Raw genomic sequence first — 21453 nt, 5'->3', positions numbered from 1 at the left:
CATGACCTTAGCAGTTTTTAATGGCGACTGTCAACTTGTACGGCAAGCATTTTCAACCAGTGGAAAATTGAAGATAAAAACGTCATAAAGTTGTCTAAGGACGCAAAGCAACCAATTGCAGTAATCAGCAACTTCGGGCAAACCGGTTTGGGAAAAACATTTCTGCAAAATTTCTTTCTTTGTTATTTAATCAAAGTGAGTGATAACTGCTTGTGTATATTATCATCATTTACATAGTAGGGTGGGGGAAGATGGAATACGTTTTTATTATATTACCTCTGGGTTTAAAAAACGCATGGTTTTGATGATAACATTCGTTATAAGTTTACCCATAGCATGTTTTACCAACTCCAAACACCCAGTTACTTCACGACCGATGTTTTCCTGTTAATACACTATTACCGTATACTTAATAAAAACATATTATTATAAACACCATGCATACCTTAAGTGTGTACATTAATACCAAACAACATACATTGCAGGGCAAAGATAGTTTCCTCCCAGAACAACCAATAGTTCGTGCATTTCCTGGCAGCGATCTAAACACAAGAAAAGATAAGTTCGTGGACCTCTACTCGAAACCTGTAGTGAAAGATGACGTAAGAAATTAAGTGAAATTTTGAACCAAAAATTATGTTATAGTAGGGTGGGGGAAGTTGGGACACCTAGTTATTCTGTTTTTTCTCAACGCGATGAAAATATTGGGAGATTATGCGCTAAAGGTGTCCCATTTCCCCCCACCCTACTATATACCACGGCGTGTTTGTTTTTATCATTGTCATTTAATCGTGCTTGCGTGGTAGGTGGGGACATAGCGAGTTATGGTCGATAAAGTTTATATAATTCTGTATATGTATTCATTTTTTACTAAAGTGGGACGAGAACAAAAATAAAAATATGCCTAATCTTACCCCAGCCTACTATATGGTAGAGCGGCGAAACAGTAAAATCTGCTGGCCCCGAAACTTAAATCATTGAATTTGTATTTCCAGGTGTTTTACTCCGTAATTGATTTAGAAGGCGACCCTGTTAATAAAGAGCCGGACGAGGCATCTTTTATCCGCTTATTTGGAATCACTGCTGCCATAAGTTCTGTAATAATATTCAGCATTAAGGCTGACAACACCTGTCCCTTCGCGGTAACAACTTTTTACAAGTTTATTTTGCCGAAACCCAGTGTTATACCATTTTTTTCACACTAAAACCGCTTCTAGTTTTTTTGGCTGACAACACCTGTCCCTTCGCGGTTAGTTTATTTTGCCAAAACCCAGTGTTATACCATTTTTTTCACGCTAAAACCGCTTCTAGTTTTTTGCGTAAATCCGACGTTAAATTAGAGCGAACATAAACGACATTTTGCTTTTCAAACGATATTAGAACATTGTAACTTCCATGTTGCAGACTGTTATGTATATATCATTCTAAGTACATTGCTGTTTTGTTTTACTACATCAAAACAGTGTTTTAAACCTTTCTTGTTGTATTATTAAAAATTGACACGCAGACTTTTCAGGACTTCATGAGATATGTGGACGAAGCTGTGTCAACAACAGATTGCAAACTGCAGGCGAGCAAACCCTTTTTACACTTTAGTTAAACACTTTAGAATAATAAGAAGGTCATTTAGCTTTTAAAAGAACATAACCACCGCTGTTGGGTTATCAGGAATATGGACCACATTACTGGCTTCCCAGCTTTAAACTTAAATGGCATTATGTACAACCGACGTGTCATGCAGGGGCTCTGGTATACCATGGTTAGAGATATAAGTATGCGCTGTGTGATTTATTAGGGAATTACCTTGATGGCCCCTTCAATAAGTCGTATGTGTAAAAACTCGTTTGACTCCACAACGAGTCAACACACAGATATTTCCCGTTAGTTCTTCGACTGTTTAAAACACGCGTTACGTCAGTGTATGCGTGTTTAACAATGTGTAATCAAATGACCCAACGAACCTCAGCGACTCTGTAAAAAACAAATGCTGAAGGTATGCATACATAGCCTTCTCAACCGGTAAAGTTACGTGGAATTAGTTGACACCTTATGTTGCATACCTTTCAAAATAAAGCATCAAATACAAAAGAAAGTATCAATGAATGAATAACTCGAAGAGTAACGACAGTCATTATAACACGGTTGTTTTGTTTCATACACATCACACACGCTTACCAGGTATGCAACTTATAGTGGGTGATTTTTTATTTTTGTTTACATTTACTAGGACCTCGTAATTGTGTATCGAGACTGGACATACGCTAGTCGTTTCGAGTACGGCTGGAAAGGTGGGGAAACATACATGGTGTATCTTGACAGCAGCAGCAACAACGATGGTCAGATGCAAAAGTTGTTAGATGAAGCTCGTAACGCGTTTCGTGCCGTGAAGGTGTTTCTTATGCCCAAACCTGGCGAGGCGACCACGGTTGATACGACTATAACTGCAATAAAAGGTTGGTTTGTTGTAACTGCTGTATATTAGTGGGCGGAGCTGTATGTTGCTGTCACTATGTTGTTCGGTATATCATGGTCTACTAAATACATATTGAGTAGGCCATGGATATACAAGTCTTCTGTGCACTGGTGTTCTGCTTTAACCCCGTTGTTCCGTTTCCACGTATGTTAATCTGTAGATGATTATTAAAGTTGTAAAGTAAAAAATGTTTTGCTTCTAGATCTGGACGCAACGTTTATGAAGCAGCTACAGTCACTTGTGGAACGAGTGGTCGATGAATTAATCTCACCAAGAACTTTCGAGAACGAGGTTCTTCAATCACGTGATGTGCTTGACGTCATGTTGGACATTGATGAAGGATATTCAAACGAAGAAGAAGTGACTTCGGATGTTGTCAAAATACTAAAGGTTCGCAACATAAGATATTATTAATATAACCAAGTTTTATGGCGGTCATGGATTCTTACGATCATCTCACTTTAAATATAAAGTATTTGGTAATTTTTTAGTAATGGACCAAATCGAATCTACATCATGATCAACGCGTTCTACGTGATATGGTCTCACCCATATAGAACAAAAAACGTCCTAATAATGCTTAATTGTTACAAAACCTGCAATACAAATATTTCAAGTTTCACTTCTTTGACTTTCAGGAAAAGAAAGAAGAGAGATTGTTTCTAATAGTAAAGGTGGCTGAGAGATTCTACAAAGGAAAACTACAAAAGGTAGCCTAAAACAAAGTTTCTTTATTTAGTAGGATGGGGGAAGATGGGACACCTTTAGCATATAATATCCAAAATATTCTGATCGTGTTTCGAACAATAACAACGGTCTATGGGAGTTGTAAGGATAGGGTTTTATTTCTTTGAATGATCTTTGTTTTTACTAAATGGGATGAGAGTTAAAAGGTGTCCGATCGTCCCCCACCCAACTGTACTACTTAATCTTTCGACTTTTTCAGAGATGGAAAAGATTTTCAAGGGATACGAGTCGACAGATGCTCCATTCTGAGCTAAAAAATTTAACGTTGGAGAAATTTGATGCAGACTGCAAGGAGGAATTCATCCTAGCTCGAGATGCAACGACTTCTAGAGGGAAATTGGAAGTTACAATGGACGAAATGTTTCAACAGAGCATTAATTCGCACAAGAGTTGTGTGCTCATGTAATATGTTATGAAAGTTATAACTTGGTCATGCTATACTTGATAACAGGGCTGTATTGTTAAGGCCATAGATTCCAAACCAGTTGACAAAGTAATCATCACGCCCATTTTCTTTCTTGTTGCACATTAAAGAACTCTTGAGAAAACACAACAGTTAACTCTTCTGAAAATACAACTAAACTTGGCAGTGTGCTGGGTTTAAAACACCTTACAACTACTGGAACGCTGTTTCAGTTATCTTGATTAAGAATATTGATGTTCCGGTAGGTTTCGGGTTAAATTCCACCATTCTGTGTAGTCGTATCATGTTGCTTTGCTTGACTTTTAATCTCAAGATTGAGAAACCTTTTTATGAAATCGTGTATATCGTATATAACGCTGTAGAAACTTTACCGTCTTTGAAAAGTTCGTAATTTGACGCGGATGTGTCCACACAATTTTACCAGGAATGTTTTAAGAAGAATGACAGCAAAGTGTTTATCCGTTTTGTTTGTCGTCTTCATTTGTTACATCAATGTAAAAATATATATTTTCATCTCCAAGTTTTTTAGACCAAAACCATCAACTAGTTCTTGTTTTTTTCGCGGTTAATATTTTGCAATTATACACTGGGATACGGGTTTACCTTATACGCTTCGGAATTAAGTTAGAAAAAAATAGTCTTGTAGTGCAGTTACACACAGATGCACTCTGTATATTTGTGTCACAGAAACCGCGTGTGTTTCGATTGGTTATTTTTTCAAAGCATTTCCTTTAGATTTTTAATACATAAGTTATATGATTGTTTACGACGACCTAGTTCTGTTCCATAATCGCTTGAAGCCAATCTACGGTCCAAGATACTTTAGCGTACACTCCAGGAAAGTTGGGGTAGGCACAACCGTATCCCCAAGACACAACTCCTGCCAATACACCATCACATATAGCTGGGCCACCTGAATCGCCCTGTTGTAAAATATAAGGCTTAAACTGCAGAACAACCGACAATTCATAAAGTAAGTTAGTATATATGAGTATATTGAAATTATTCATCTTCGCGTGGCGGGCGACGATAGTCCTAGAACAGGAATGTTCTGTTTTATACACTTCCCGCCCACGTATACGAGTGACCACGTGTGTACCTTAGTTCATGTACGATCTTTCGGAGTCGAAGCTACGGTTATATAATTCTGTAAATATTCTTACTAGCAAATGGGACAAGAAAAGAGAATAAAACATGTCCCATCTTACCCCACTAGCTTATACCATGTACTAAGTTACTTACATCACAGCCATCTTTTCCACCGTCCATATACCCAATACAAAACATCGAATCAGTGATAAGACCATTGTATGAGGTGACGTCATTACATGATGACGTAGGCACCACCGGTAGATTGACACATTGTAACACTTTGGGATAAACATCTTGAAAAAAGAAGAGTTTATATGAATACAAAATAAAGTATAATACATTATTATAATATATAGGAATAAAATTAAACTTTTTTTAAGAGATCTAATAAACCATTACCCAACTTACTCCCAGATACTTGCGTATTTCCCCACCCACAAACTTGACATGTAGATTCATCTACAGGTTGAGAGTATGCTGCTGGTAGTGGAGCAGTTTTAACATATTGGTTTAACACGGCGGGAGTCTGAAATAAAGATCAGTTTGAAAACATTTTGATAGTCAAGAAAACGACTAACGCTTGGATTTACGTTATTGTAGGGTTGGGTAGGATGGAACGTTTTCATTTTTTATCGTTTTATTTGATAGTAAACCAACAATATTTATAAAATTACATAACTGTGGACCTGCAACTCTAAAAGAGGGTTGTAAATTGTCCAAAACACGATCAGGAAATGTTATGCGATTTAGGTTCTAACTGTATCTGTCTTATTCCGCAGTACTTTAATCTTCATTAAAACCCTATTACATCAGCGTAGCATATATGTTTGTTTTGTTTTACTATTTCACCGTTAATTTGATCAGCATAACGTCATATCCTTTCGTCCTGGGGTCGTATCTCGGATGAACAAAAACTTTTGAAGGTTTGATAATTTGTTCTGTTCCTTCGTCTGTCGATAAATCATGGTCGCCGAGTACAACAGTAAAGTAAGAAGGACTGTAAAGATATGCTGTGGTAATATATAGGGTACGTAGCCTTATGCTTAACGTCAAGCTGTAACATAGATGTTTTCTTATGTACACCAGACACACGTTGTGTATTCATACACCTCATGCTCACTGTCGAGTTACAAAAAAGGTGTTTTTACTGTTTTCTTATACACCAGATAGCAGACATGGTGCATTCATTATTCAGACACCTCATGCACACTGTCAAGTTATAACACGAGTGCTGTCTTCTTACAAGCACACAATTTTACATTCATGCAAAAACATCCATACACCAGAACCTCTAAAAATTACTTGGTATAACAATGCGCTGCAGAGATGACCCATTCCTGCTCTATCAGAGAACCTCCACAAAACAGATTTGGTTTATCAAGATGTACAATATGCGGGGCTGAATGTGGTACAGCGCTTATACCACCAATGATTTTGTCATCACAAAGGTGACCTGTGACGTAACAATGCTATATTTACTCCCAAAATATTTAGCTTATACTTTTACCTTGTACTAAAATTCCAGCAATAACTAACAAAATAAAGACTTTCCCCGCCATTCTTGTTTTTCGTTATGAAAATGAACAATAAATGAACTGCCCGCTATTCGCAACGTCGTGTAGTGCGTGAGAACGCGTCCATATGTTCGTTGTTTGGAGTAAGATCGTTACATGGTGGTCATAAACTATTGGGAGACACTATGAAAGATTTTTTTATTGCATGCGCGTCCCTGAGTGATATATCTCGGATATTTTTTTCAAGACACTTTTCTGGGACAGAATGATTAAAGATAAAAGAAACCCTTCTATTCTATACGGACGAGGTCCTGCATGGCCTACTAAAGATAGTATAGGCAGGGGTCCTACGAAAAGGAACGCCAGGGTCTTGAATTTAGGCTAAAGTTAGTGTTAGTCCATTATACCGCATGTTCATATTGAAACCATATTATAAGCTGTATAACTCTAGTATATACAAAACGATGCACACCAAAGGGATCTGTAATACAGTGTCAACAGCTTTTTCAACCTTTATCCATTTTACCGGAGTAAAAAGTGCAACATGAGATACACATAAACATATACAGTCACAATGTCTTACAAAGCTAAAAAAACATCAGGTAAAATAGAGATTAATTATATAGTACTGTGGGGCAATATGGGACACCATTAGCACATAATATCCAAATATCTTAATCGTGTTTTAAACAACTAACAACGGTCCAAAGGAGAGCATATACGGTTTTATAATTATTTAAATGTTCTTTGTTTACAACCAAATGGGACGATAAAATAGAATGCCAAGGTGTCCCAACTTCCCCTACCCTACTATATACTTGAAGTTGTAGTTGTACTTTACAACACGATAATAGGAGAGTAATTGGAACGTATACAAATAGGTTATGAACTTCCTGATATTTTCAAGAACACATAGATTCGTAAAACTCAAACTCAGATATTTTCCAAGTTGTTCTCGGCGGTAAACGACGCAATAAAACAAAGCATGAAGCCATATTAGCCAAACTTTTTTTGTCAGTTATAAAACGCGCAAGTGTTTTATACTGGTACCTATTTTTGAAGTAAAGAGCTGCAGTCTTTTTCTGATGCCATATTTTTTGCATGGTTTGGTTGTTTATCGATGGATGCTGCTTAGTTGTTCGTTTACAGCTATTTAAGCTTAAACCAATTGCGTTCAGTTCAACTTGGACAGCTTCTAACAGGGTTATAGGCCTATTGCTTGATGTTGTTTTCTCATCCCTGTCTTTTTCATTGCAGTCGTTCGATTCCTTGGCGAGCATCGTATTTGATTCAGTTTGATTTAAATTCTTGTTATTTGAAGGTTCTTTAAGTTCCGTGTTGGGTAAGTTCACCGGTTGTTCTGTCTTTTTAGATAAATCAAGTACGGTTTGGGATGGGGCGTTTTGTGCGAGCCATAACCCAGGGAAAGATTGTTCCAATTCTCTGTTTAAGAGTGCTGAAAAGTTCTTTTGTGCAGCAGATGCGACATAAGGTTCTTGTGATACTTTGGGATTAGTATGATCAGTTGATGTAGAGGTTCGTTTGGTGTGACTCTTAGTTGCGAAGGTTTCCGATTGAGAGTCGCAGAGTGAAGTTTCCTTTAGTATGGGTTGTATTGTACTTTCAACAAGAGGGATAATGGTTTTGGCACGAACGTTCTGTCTTTTGGTAGGTTTTGGTAAAATCGGTGCCTTTTTCTGAGATAAATTTGACAAGGATGGTACAGAAATCGTCTGCATGGCGTTCGTTGTAGCATTTGTGTTTGAACTCATAGTGGTTTCAAATGAATGAGAAGAAATTGCATCACTTGGAACCGACTTGAACAAGCCAGGAGTCGTTGTTGATGGTATTTTGGTCCGTCTTTTTATAAAAAGCGGCTTGGGTAGCTCTATTCTCAAGCGTGATGATCCCGCAGGTGCCTGCACAGGTTGTACGTCTGGGTTAGAAACCGTGAGCGCCAATGGGGGGTCTACGACTTTTAATGGCGTATCGGACAAGCAATTGGCAACGGACTTATAACGTTTGCCAGCATTACCACATACCTTACGATTAGTGTCTGATTTTTGTTTTCGTTTTCTTGATTTTTTAGTTGACTTTGTTTTTTCTTGGAAAATAGAAAATAAGTTTCTTGGGCTCAGATCTGCTGGCGCTAGTTCAGGTCCTAGGATACTTTGAACAGCGTTCGACGGTCGAAAGTATTCCTGTAAAGCCCCGGATTCTATTTGTGCATTTATCTGCATACCCTCGTTGTTTAATATACTTTGTGGGTCGTTTTGAATGTGTTCATTACCGTCCAAAAGGTGAGCTATCGAACACACGCCTGAAATTTTTAATTCATTTGGTTCGTCGGATTCTACGTGATTTAAGTTTAAATCTATTGCCGAATTATTAGAGTTTTCATTATCAGCATAATGTTGAAGCGTTTCATTTTCGTCATCTTCTGTTTGCAAACCTTCAGTTGTTATTCTAATCTTTGGTGGGGGCAGTTCTATGAAGCCGTTACCGAACGATTTAACATAACCACGGGATAATGTATCGGATGTATGCAGGGACTGATTGACAGGTTGCTGAACGGGCAGACCATCGAATTGGGTTTCTGGTAACAATAGCGGCGTGCTGGGTGCTGTAGTAACGCGGGGATGAGATATTAAAGCTATTGCGTCTCGTGATGGTAAAGATACGTCTTGGGCCAGCTGTATATTTTGTGCTATCAAGTTATTGTATAAGTAGCCAGGCGGTAAAACATACACCGGGTAAGAACACAACACATCATGATTATAGTAGAAACCATATGCCGGGTTCATTACTCGAGCGTTGTTAATTATGTTCCATTCAAAAGGCTGTATGGCCGGCGCTTCAAGTCCAAGTCCTCCGCTTACAGCATGTAACACTTCCTGATCACTAGACAACAAAGTCATCGGCCCATAGCTGTTGCCGGCAAACGAGTTAGCATTGCAGTAAGTTGTTGTTGTGTCTGCTGCCATATTCCTTACTGTATATGTGGGCGGCTCCATAATGTTAACAAATCTCTGTAAGACAACATACAGACTTTGCAAAGAATGTTGTTAAGAATCTATACGAAAATGAGTGAAAAAAGGTTCATTCGAACAACTTTTTGCGATAAAACTTGTAATATACCAGCTGTGATAACAATACAAGCATAGGCTATACTTTCAGTATTATGTAGCACTGCTTTTGAGATTTCCAGTAAAACGAGAGATCAGCCTAACAGCGTTATATAGTAAGGTGGGGGGAGACGAGACACCTTTAGCAGCATATGTAACGCGATCGCACTATACTTCCCAATTTAAAAGAACCTGTTCCATATGGTGTGGAACGTAAATACTGCTCACTAGTGTATAGCAAACTTATCTAACTCTTGATACAGCGAACGTCAGATACAGTAAATTAGACTGAAGTACACTTAAAAAGTTGTTAGCTGTCCTCAACCATATATAACTCCGTATACATATATGCTGCCGGTTTCATAACAACACAAATGGGTCAGTCTGTATGTCAACTAGAACGAAGTATAAACAATATTGCGTCATATTACCTCTATGGTATAGGTATATTAGAAATATGAGACAAAAAATGTCCATAGGACCAGTTGAATCTTGCCAGCAGGTAAGTTATCAACTTGCAATAAATATATAACGTTAGGTTTTCAAAACTGCCTGCGATTAAACTGTACTAAGATCTCGGACTTTATTTAGGTATAAAACATCCACACGCCTGGTGGCTATCTATAAAAACACACATACACGATGAGACAGGACGTGTATGGAATTGCAAACTTTGTTGTACAGCTCGATCAAACACTCAAGTGATATCCTCTATAGAGTTGGGGAAACTGGCATTTCCTGTATTTCTCTATCATTATTTATTTAAGTCGCAGATCTAATAGCTTGCTGCACATATTGCTTTCCCATGCACATAAATCAGCGTCTGTGTTATACAAATTGCGGTTTTGATTCTGGACGACTCATTGTATTCTAGGCCTGCTACTTAAAAATCGAAGCTACGCACATAACCGGTATATCGATATCCTGTTACTACTTCACGCTGACCAAAATACGCCTATATGCCTGCGGCGGTGCAAAAGTCCTTGTTATGACGTTGAGGTCGAAATGTCCTTTATTTTCCAGTCGTTGACCGCTAGCGTTAGCAACTGGTGTTGTTTAACTCCGACGGTCAGTCGTTGATATTGACTCTTCTGGTTGCGTGTTATAGACTTTGCCGCTAAATATATTCTACTCCTATAAACGGTGGCTGAACTCACCAAACGGTAGCTTGTTTGTCAAACATTTTATATTACTTTGAAGCCGACATCATATGTTTGTGTCATCTGCGGTTCGAAACGTATACAAAAGTTCATTTTTCCGAAATGAAGTTTCCTAACTACACCGTACACCCTATACCATACCGAAGATATGAATAAATGTCACTTATTTATCCTCGCGAGGCATAGCAACAACAGTCGTTAAAACAGGGGTGCTCAGTTTCATACACCTCGTGCCCGCTTAGGATTTAACAAAAGTAGAACTTCGTCAACCCATTATTGAGCACTCGATTAAAGCAATCATGCAGTGAGTATCTTTTATACACACATGTCTACTATGATAGGTTTAAATAGTAAGTAGAAGTTTGACTCAATAAGACTTCTTCCTTTAACAAAGTGTTTTTATTTTAAGAGTACAAAGTGAAATCATATAATTCTGCTTCTTTTATAAACGTGGTGTCATCAGTGTTTTGATTTACCTGGTAACAACAAAGTGATATAAATAAATCTTTTTTTAATAACAGACGTATTAAATATGAACATAGCTAGCTCCCTATTTAAAATAACAGAAAAAGAACTAAATTAGTTTGTGTGCCGCAAAGTAAAATTTTACCATAGTACTTTAGACGACCAGCATTAAGCTATTACAATTCCAGTTAGTATTTAATACAATTACCAATGGTAACTTTGCCATTAATAAGTTGTATGTATAATTATACATTACCATGTAGGACAAGTCGACTTGTAACATCTGCATTTGATGTCAACATTATATCGGGTATTCTGTTTTGGCTCACTGACTTTCTACGAAGATCTAACAATATATTCTTTGTTCAGAAATAGCTCATGGTCTATAAAAATTTCTAACAAAAAAATTCTAACATAACTTTTCCAAAGTTTTATCATATGTTTCTACAACAGCAACATATACTATGCTAACTGTCTTCCAAACTACCGGTCTCTACATACAACATCAGCACTACAAAGGTTACCAACGACTACTATGCTAACTTTACTAAATACCGGCAATATGTCTAAATATTCTAAGACTGCTATCATATAAAATATACCAGACACGAGCGCAATGCTGCGACTTCTGTCTTGAACAGTCTGACCAAGCAGGGATCCTGTAATTGGATGACTTTAGTTAACATTTATAGCTTTAGCATAAACATGTTGCTATAAACATTATCAATCAATGTTTGTAATGTATTAGTACGTAGTATAAATTTAAAAGATCTTTGTTGTTTTAGCGAAAATAAGTTTTGTTGTTGTGATTAAAACAAAATTAGGTTCAGTTACTTCAGCTACCGGGCTTATAAAATATTAACTTTTCAGCTCCTCTAGAATAAAAAGTATTATTTTTAATGTTTTTTCTGCCATTCAGCAAAAAAAACCCGATGAAGACTTGCTAAACAGGCAAAACATTAGAATAAACGTAACAAATGTTTATGAATGAAATTAAGTTACGCTATGTTTTATTATGTAGCAGGCAATGTTTTTATTCAACAGCCTTGTATTTGATAACATAAGTTAAATATCTAACCCCCAACACTCCCCCGGTGTTGATACTGAGCAGCAATTGTTGAACTGTGAGCATTTTTCTCATAAACTTTCCGAAACACCTACAAAGAAAAAAAATCTAAATAATTTAACAAACATAAAATTTTCCCACGAACTTTGCCAAACAAATAAAATATATACATAAATATTTACAAAAAATAAATAACACTATCTCAAAAACCTTCCTAAACATGTAAAAAGAAAAAAAAAATATAAATCAGAAAAAAAAATAAGAATAAGATACATTTATTTATTCAGCTGCCAAAACGGAAAACAATCCTCACTTACATTATGTGAAGAGAGATTTAGAACAGATTTTCCTCTCTTCGATAAAAGTTTATCCAACAAAATTCTTCCACTACCATCAGTGAATTGGTAGAAAAGGATTATAAAAGTAGAGATTATGGCAAATGTTGTCTGAAAAAGTAACAAAGTTTGAAACGAATTTTTCAATGGCTATGATTGTGCGGTTTTATTTGTCGCAGTTCTGCAATGAGCATTAGACATTTGAACACCATCGTACAGATTTACAAAACATAACATATTTTTTTATTTATCCTTTTGATTACTACTAAAATGGTTCTATTTAATTAACAAACTAATTTATAGTCAGTTGCATGTATCTAATTCAAGCAGACTACGATGTAATTGTTTTAAACACTTGCGTAAAGAAACACTACACAAAATACATTCTATCGAATTCAACTTACAATCATAATATAGAGATGCGACTTTGCATTGAGTTCGATGCCAATCAAATGAATTACAAACCTCATTGTGAAGTCACAATTACTTGATGTGTCTACACCTCTGGTGGATGTTTCAATCACAAGATAAAACCCTGTGTATAAAATATTTTTCAAATTTAAAGCGGCATTTTTAAAAACTGCTGTTGTTTTAGCATGAAAGCTAAACTTGTACTAACCTTCAATGGCATTTAACGCTTAAGTTGTAGTGGTTTTAAGGATCAAGCTGCCAGTTAGGAATAACTGATAACATGGCCAATATGCAGAGACACATACGCACACAATGATAGTAGTGTCTAGCCTCGCACCCTCTTGGCCAGAAACATGGGCCCTTATCACTCTGCCTGACAATAAGCCAACTTTTAATACAAAACACAAACTTACCAGAAGGGTTTGCCTGTCCGAATGGAATGCTCCCACAAGGAGATAGAAGTCTACATTCAAACACAATACTTGGTGGGTTCATGCTGTTGAATATAAGCTCCCCGGTTTCATTGTCCTGCATACCACCAGGAGTAATTGCACTCCAAATTCGACAATCGGGGTGATCTCTGTATTAATGAATAAATGTAACTTGCTTTATCTCCAAGGTAGTGGGAAAACGACAATCTTATAACACGGATGTTCTGTTTCACACACCTCTTGCCCATTTACAAGTTACCACATACGTATTTTGTGGGTTATTATTATTCAGATATTTTAACATTTTATTTTGACACCAATGAACTTACCTATTACCTGGCCTGTAGTTGTACTGAGCAATTTCCTCTTGTGTATAGTTGCGAACATTTTCCAGATACCCCACACCCCCACCTACCACTCGCAGTGTGTAATTACCAACAAAAGGAAACCGTTTTCCATAAACATGATCCTTCATGTAAAAAGCTGTGACAAACTCTGCATAAAAAAAATTGAAATTTTATATTCTGTATTCGACAAAAGGGTTTCTCTTTACACCCGGATAAAAATAATTCTATTCCACACCCCCCCAAAAAAATCTAGCTTGTCTGCCCCTGGCTGCCACCCCTAGTTGATAAAGCCATATCTCTCCACCTGATGTAGTGAAGCAAGGTATCCCATCTTCCACACCACTCGGACATTCAAAGTTATCTGTCCTTCCCCTAGAAGCGAGAATCTCAATCGATCGCTTGCTGTCAAACTCCAGTGACATACCAGGGGGGCAGCCAACCTTGACATGGAGGTGGACACCTGGTGAACAATCAGTTTGTTAAACATTCTTACCTATCATGCTGTTGTTACTGCCAGGTTTAACATATTTATATATATATATTATATATACATATAGGTCCTGGTAAAAATAAAGTAATAAAGTATAAGAAAAGATAACACTGAAAACAGATAATGTATATCAGTAAACAACTATAAGATAACGTATATAAGTTTCATCTGCCATACAGCAATACAAGATGATGTTTATGTAATAAAAAGTGAACCTAAGATTTAAACCAGCACCTACCTCTACTTTCAGCAGTCTTCTGTGGATACCACGGCCATATAAATATTGTTGCAAGTTGTAAATGCACACCAGGAGAATGCTGTTCCAGTTGCAAGCCAGTGACCACCACCTGATATTAACAAAAAGCTAGGCCTGATTCTAAATATATTGAGCATGTGCATCCTGCAGCAAGACAATTAGCAGTAACTGCTCCAACAAAGTGGTCACTCATAGTTTTTTAATAAAGTTAAAAAAGAATTACTAAGAGGTTACGAATAGGGTAACTCTATGGAGCTACAGAAAACCAAAAGTGTACCATCTAAAGTTTCAGCACCATTGGGTATAAAAAACATGACATAAATGTGACATTGCATTCAAAACATACTTGGAAAACAGCATGTGTAGGTTTTGCTTCACGAGTGATGGAAATATGAACAGCGTTGTTTTCCGATACACTTGCGAAAAGTAGAAGGTCAGATACAGATGGCAGGACAACATGGGGTCCACCATGTGTTAAAGTGATGCTGAGTCTGTTGGTAGGTGTGTAAAACAAGATTAAATTAATGAATTATTTAAAGTAACTTTATTGTGTAAAAAGTAGTTTTAGATAACAAAATGCAGCTTTATAAAAAACAGCTATGTAAGTTACAATTGTTTAAGATCAATTTCAATCAATGGTCAGAAGTGTTTAGGAAAGAGGATTAACATTCAACAAAGGTATATTTATGTTCGAATGCCAAAGTAGCATATGAAATGAGGTGTCCTTGGATTTATTTAATCGGTACAGCATAATTTGTTTTGCAACCAGACAGTTGCCACGCTTACTACTTGCCCTACCTTGAAACTTAAATGAGCTAGTTTTGTAAATCAAAACATTAATAAATAAACCACTTACCTAATCTGATCTCCTTTGTCAAAATAAATTGTATCTGGAATACTGCAGTCTATCACGTGCTCAGTGTGATCATGGCGTATTATATCCAACACATTAAGTGAATATGCTTGATGGTTCTTCAGAAATTCAATGCTGTTTATACTAAGATAGCGAACATAGTCATCAAAACCAGTTTCGTCAAAATTCCAATCTCGAATCTTGTTCCACCACAGCTGCTTGCCAATGTTCTAAACGTAGAATACAATTTTTGTCACTTTTCAAACAGTCACAGACAGAAAAGAAAAAATAAGGAAAATCCACCTATTAGCAACAGCAATTAATAGGTCCCCGTTTAAACCATGCCTACACAACATTTTAGGTAGTACAGGCCACATTTTATTATAGAGTGCTGGCAGTAATTTAACTGCTTATGAACCTAAAACACAGTACAGCAACCCTTTACAGTTTAAAGACAACTTACATAAAAATGCCAAAAAAAGCCAAAAAAATCAAACCTGTTTAATATGAACTAGATTTGCAAGAGTAATATAACTTGAAATATGTTTCGTGCTGTTGAAAGAGCTTGTATAAACAGCAGAAGGTAGCTGACCATCAAAGCTTTCCATGAATGCATTTGTTGGTGGGTTAAGATAAAACACTTGTTTACGTTCACGCCCAACAAGTCTTGGACATTCCATAATAAGGATAACATCTTCATGCACTAAGTGGATCAATGGTTATTGGTTATCCTTACATGTAACATAAAATTTTATTCTGTAACCTATATATTATATTGTGGCTAGTTACCACATAAGAAATTTTGTGGTTGGTTGTTTTCTGGTACACGGAAGTGCACGAAAAAATTGTTAGTGGTACTTAATTTTACTGCATAAGAAAAAATATGGTTGGTTGCTTTTCTGTATAGCTTTATTTTGGATGCATTGGTATTTTTTGGTCAACAAGCCAAAAAATACTATAGGCCTACTATGGCTTCAGTAATCAAATTAATGAACTAATACCAATGCATGAAAATGGCAAGTACATGTTTTAATAACTTAACAACATTTTATCTTACCAGATGAATTTATTGGTGAGACAAAAATTCTTTCAATTTTCGAATCCACAATTGCCAGCAAATAAAGGTCGTTAAAGGAGTCGTAAAACAAACCAAGAATATTTGAAAAGTTTCCTCCAGCTAATAATGTGGCATTGTTTGGATTTTTCTTCATCGCCATTTCACGATAGAAAGCTCCCGTAACAGCTTGCCATATGTCACCATTAGATGTCAGCACAGAGAATGCTCCAAATTTAGTTGAGGTAAACTGAACATTGCCGAGTGAGGTATAAGAACGCCCAGCTGGTATGAGGGCAAGTAACGTGGTTCTCAAGTCATAAGCAAGCACCACATCACCCCATAAATACAATGAACCATCGGATGTAAAAATATCACTCAAACCCTTCAAGACAAATTCTCTTTTATGGCCAGAAGCTGAAGAAATGTGGATTGTGTGAAAAATTGAATATAAAAATTAAAAAGATTAATTATTTTATGCAGAGTTGTTAAACTAAAGTGCACAGGCTTTACAAGAGGATATTAAGATTGTAGTTCTACTAAACTGTTCAAAAATTTAGATAAAAATATTTACCCTTGCCCTCGGATTCCTCATGACCATGACCATGACCTGATTCTTCCTCAGCGTGATCATCGTCTTCATCACCATGAACATCGTCTTCATCACCATGATCATCGTCTTCATCAGCGTGATCATCGTCTTCATCAGCGTGATCATCGTCTTCATCAGCGTGATCATCGTCTTCATCTTCATTAGTGTGATCATCATCCTCATCGGCGTGATCATCGTCTTCATCAGCGTGATCTTCGTCTTCATCAGCGTGATCTTCGCCTTCATCAGCGTGATCTTCGCCTTCATCAGCGTGATCATTATCCTCATCAGCGTGATCTTCGTCTTCATCAGCGTGATCATCATCCTCATCAGCGTGATCATCATCCTCATCAGCGTGATCATCGTCTTCATCCTCGTGATCATCGTCTTCATCACCATGGTCTTCATCTTCATCAGCGTGATCTTCAGATTGAACCAGAAATACAAACCCGTAGTTCCCATCCAATTCTGCTGGTAGCTGGTTGGAAAACTTAGTTTCAAATCTCCATTCCGCCAATTCTTCATGCATTTCCTCAACTAAAATAATTGACAGTTTAAAGTTCAGTCATTCCTTCACACCGAAAGAGAATAATTTTAAGCTTTTAAAAATGGACAGCTAACATGAAACAACTAGATACGATCCACTCTTATATTTTCCACAAGGTGCTATAGGTTTAGGCATGGTTTCTCAACAGTATGTTAGATTATAAAACAGAGGCTCATGATAAAACAAATGGCCTGGATTTTCTTACAGGCAGATTATTCAATGCGGTGCATAAATGAAGAGAAATGCAAACACAAACCAAATCTAGGTTGTTCTATAGCTGAAGCATTAGGTCACAATTATTGTCTAAAAAAAGGAAATAATTATGATAATTAATATAATTTAATTATTCATTTTAACTATATATATTTTAAACCAACCTGCATATCTTGCAATGATATATTCCTCAGTACTAGAGTCAAACAAGAGAAAAAACATCACACAGCATTTCTGGTTCCCAACTATATGACTAACAATTGTGCAATTCTCTGGACTTCGGTTGAGAAAATTAAAAATGTCTTTCCCATTCCCATCTTTCATGACGACAAAACCGGGCAAAGAACTTTCTATATATTTAAACCAGTTGATATAACTTCTATTCATGTTTTGTTCTAATATTTCATCGCAAATTCGAAGCTTGGTTTTGTATATACAATCTACTGACTACCTGAATGTACTATGGTTCTCTAACTATTGGCTATTTATTTGATATATTATATAAGCTTTACTAAGACTTTACCCCAATCATATCTCTTCTAAGTAGCTAGCCCTGACTTTACACATAAGGTTTACTTATTCTAACAGTACTTTCTAATCTGACTAGCCTTGTTCATGAGAATCCTTCATTTCCAACATAAACATCTGATTTGCTGAGCTGACTAGAATGGTATTGGCTTGGAAACCATCGGTTGATGTACTAACATGTTGAGCACAAAGTATTTCATCAGTTTCAACCTTCACTCTGCTTATTACTGAACCATATCCATAGTTCGGTAGTTGATGCACTCCATGCTGTAAATTAACATAAGAAATAGTTAAACTACCCATATGTGTTTCCAAAAAAGGAGGAAACAGATATTTTATCAATTGTTTTTTTTTAAACTTAAGAACCAAAATTTCATCTGCTATACAGCTTTACATCAAAAGGTATGCAGATAAAAAGATTTATTTCGGACTTTTAAAAAGGTATCAGTTTTACTACATAAGAAATAATGCTACTAAGTAATACATAGTACATAATACATACGTTACATTAAGGTGTAAAACACCAAACTTTTGTAGTGATGTTACCTTTGAGAAGTAGTAGATATGTTTGTTAAGAACAATAACTGTTTCAACACTGCTGGTGCATACAATGTCACTGGGGGATAGGGGGATCTAATAATTACACATGAGATTAGGATTAGGGATGATCATGGTATGGATTTAATATCAAAACAACAGGATAAATAAAATAAATTAGGACTAAATTTTATGCCCATATAGGGTATATTAATATAATCATAAAAATAAAAACACATTAATTATCAAGTGTACCATGCTCATACTTTATGTTCTCTTTTTAAACAATGTAATAAAAAGCATATATTTTCAATAAAAGAATGGTCGTAGAATCCTTCAATGCACTAAAACACAAACTAAAACAACTGTTACCTTTTTTAAATGAGAATTTTCAAATTCATTACCAGAAAAAGCAAAAACAGAGTTTTTAACAGCGACTGTTGAGACTTGTTGAAATAAATTGATTGTTTCGGTTTCATCCGCATTTATCCCAGTGTTATGTGCTTCCAGGTGTTCATGGTGGAGAATATGATAAGATTTTCTAAAGAAGAAAACTGTTTTTTTAAACATAAGCCATCGCAATTTTATTAGTTTTATGTATAAGAAGTGGAATGTTAATGAATTGCCCCCTAGTGTATGTATTACATGTCTTCAAAAGCTACTATAAATCTATTTACAATTTATAAGAAGTATTCCAGTATTTATTACCTTAATGGTGAAATAGTGAATCCTTCAGTATGTGGTTCTGGTGCCGATAATATAAGTTGCGATGAATACTCAGTGAGTGGTAACGGATAGAGCCATGATATATCTGTTTCACTTGTTTCTGTACCTGTATCTTAACAATGCAATGTGAAACTGGAATTGCTTTAAACTAAAAGGTATATGCGCTAGCAATGTCTACAGATTGACACATCTTTAACCCTAAGCTCTAAGCGCACGGATTCATAGTTCTCTTCTACAATATTGTGTTGTTTTTAAACTGTTAGGGACCAGATGTATGAATATATAACTTGGGTGAAATCCAAACATTTCAACATCTCCCACAACTTAGTTGAATTTTATTTTTTAATTTAACTCCTTAGCCAAGGATGAATAAAAACTTGACCAGGATATTTCGCCTGCCATTTTTAAGAAAGAAAAAAAAAAACTCAGTTACTTACCAGAGAAAACAACAGTTGGTGCGATTTTATACTGAGCGTTTCCACCATCATATGAGTGACCATGGGATATATAATCAGCAAATAAATAAGGAGGTATAGCATTTGATTGCAGGTGGTGCATAACAGTGTAAGAAATCTAACAACAAATTTGTAACAATTCTAAATAAATATATATATATATATATACATATTTTAGTTTTGTTTTTATTATTATATTATAGCAAAACATAAATTTTCATTTGTCATAAAACTAAAGCGAAGATCAAACTATTACAACAGAGAGTGAAAAAATTAGTTGTTAAAACACTCTATTGATAAAGTGAGGAAAAGAAAGTCCGTTACAAGTGTGGCTGTTGGACCCCAGAACAATCTGTGTAGCATATAGGGCACAGTGAAAGGAAAGCAATAGACAAAACCACAGATACGTCTTACCTCGTCTTGGCTGTTAACCACGTCAATTTTTACAACATGGGAACTTTTTTCAAAAATCTGCTGCAAATCCTGTAATGTAGCTTATATTCACATAAAGAATTTGCCCAACTATTTTACTAAGTTTAATCTAAACGAAAAAAACATAATATTCGTTTATAGACACAAAACTTAAATTTTAGAAACATTTTTATCATATTTAAAAATATACTTACGTGCTTAATGTTCTGTGGTTGTAATGGCGGGGTATAGGATGCAATTTTCAATACATTTCTTCCATCTAAAACGTCGATTTTAGCTAGTGTAGAATTCGTTACTTCCATCAATGTAAATTTCCATTTGTAAGAATCACAGCGAACGTTCTGTACAGCTAAAGCTGTCAAAACTACTAGCAGTATATATAACATCTTGTATAAACACCTACATCTGCGGAGCCATACGTTTAATTTTAACGGACAAATTAATTAAAAACGGGGTAAAGGCATTTATACTGCCGTATAGGTTTGATGTAGGCGGGGAAGGTATTTACATAGGATGTGTAGTAATACTAAAATGGCAAACCATATTTAAAATAGGCATAACGGACATAATAATTAGGGCTCTCGTGTGAAATAAGCTGCAAAAGTTGTCTTTACGAATCAGTAATATCTGCTACTAGAATTCCCGCCGTCACTGCAATGAAAACTTCGGCAACATCAATGTACCATAGATACCTATTAGGTATCTATGATCGTACGCATCTCTACTGCCCACGTCCGGAATAATATCTTGGGATACTCTTTTTTTTCAAAATACATAAGAAACATCTGGTTGTACAAGTTTATTTTAAAGTTTGTTTAGGAAATTGCACATAAAGTAAAATAAATATGATCGCATCATTCGATTCTATATATAAATTGCCTTCTGTAAAACAAAAAAACAGGATTAAAATACCTTCATAATAGTTAGCGTGGCTGGCGTTGGTGGAAAGCCACTACGGCACGACAAGCCCCCAGCCAAAGGTAGTGGGTTTCTACTTAGGTGAGAAACCCTTGCGGGATGTTACTGTCCACACAGGTTAAAGAAACCCCAATAGACAAAAATAATACAACGAATACACGTAAAAAGTGCCCAATAAATAACACGTGCATTAAACACAAGTACAGCTCAGTCATATCAAAATGGTGGGCATCTGCAAGAGCAATTAACGCGGACATAATCA

At 36.0% G+C, this 21453-nt stretch overlaps 3 protein-coding genes across 7 annotated transcripts; 1 reads left to right on the top strand and 2 right to left on the bottom strand.

Annotated features, from left to right (window-relative positions):
• The first annotated feature begins 70 nt into the window (after positions 1–70).
• LOC100182643 (atlastin-1-like) lies at positions 71–3818 on the top strand. Its single transcript, XM_018814026.2, has 8 exons — positions 71–195; positions 486–602; positions 996–1142; positions 1517–1570; positions 2228–2453; positions 2676–2863; positions 3112–3183; positions 3420–3818. Exons 4-8 carry the CDS (start codon positions 1523–1525, stop codon positions 3624–3626), a joined length of 741 nt encoding a protein of 246 aa, XP_018669571.1. The 5' UTR covers positions 71–195; positions 486–602; positions 996–1142; positions 1517–1522; the 3' UTR covers positions 3627–3818.
• A 474-nt stretch (positions 3819–4292) lies between these two features.
• LOC100185014 (trypsin-like) lies at positions 4293–6527 on the bottom strand. Its single transcript, XM_009861966.3, has 6 exons — positions 6244–6527; positions 6039–6189; positions 5586–5733; positions 5145–5262; positions 4887–5029; positions 4293–4567 (listed from the first exon to the last, which is right to left on the bottom strand). Exons 1-6 carry the CDS (start codon positions 6293–6295, stop codon positions 4418–4420), a joined length of 762 nt encoding a protein of 253 aa, XP_009860268.1. The 5' UTR covers positions 6296–6527; the 3' UTR covers positions 4293–4417.
• A 2250-nt stretch (positions 6528–8777) lies between these two features.
• On the bottom strand, positions 8778–20727 carry LOC101241910. 5 transcript variants are annotated; one of them, XR_003396358.1, is made up of 23 exons: positions 20468–20727; positions 20256–20324; positions 19824–19959; positions 19369–19498; positions 19033–19201; positions 18670–18756; positions 18204–18390; positions 17760–17945; positions 16818–17372; positions 16247–16660; positions 15687–15892; positions 15193–15419; positions 14683–14827; positions 14319–14427; positions 13895–14050; positions 13580–13738; positions 13226–13392; positions 12806–12936; positions 12384–12512; positions 12079–12157; positions 11603–11659; positions 11257–11346; positions 8778–11011 (listed from the first exon to the last, which is right to left on the bottom strand). XR_003396358.1 is itself a non-coding variant. In XM_026836626.1 (23 exons), exons 1-23 carry the CDS (start codon positions 20657–20659, stop codon positions 10995–10997), a joined length of 3804 nt encoding a protein of 1267 aa, XP_026692427.1. In that variant the 5' UTR covers positions 20660–20726; the 3' UTR covers positions 10922–10994. The 5 variants fall into 5 exon arrangements, 3 of the variants coding, with proteins under 3 accessions (XP_026692427.1, XP_026692426.1, XP_026692425.1); XM_026836626.1 differs by having other exon boundaries at positions 10922–11011; positions 13573–13738; positions 20468–20726; XR_003396357.1 differs by having other exon boundaries at positions 11257–11659; positions 13573–13738; positions 20468–20726.
• Between the last annotated feature and the right edge of the window lie 726 nt (positions 20728–21453).

The sequence above is a fragment of the Ciona intestinalis genome, chromosome 11 (genome assembly GCF_000224145.3).
Source record: "Ciona intestinalis chromosome 11, KH, whole genome shotgun sequence".
NCBI lineage: Eukaryota > Metazoa > Chordata > Ascidiacea > Phlebobranchia > Cionidae > Ciona > Ciona intestinalis.
Note: the sequence above shows the minus strand (reverse complement) of the source record. Positions and strands in the feature narration are given on the sequence as shown.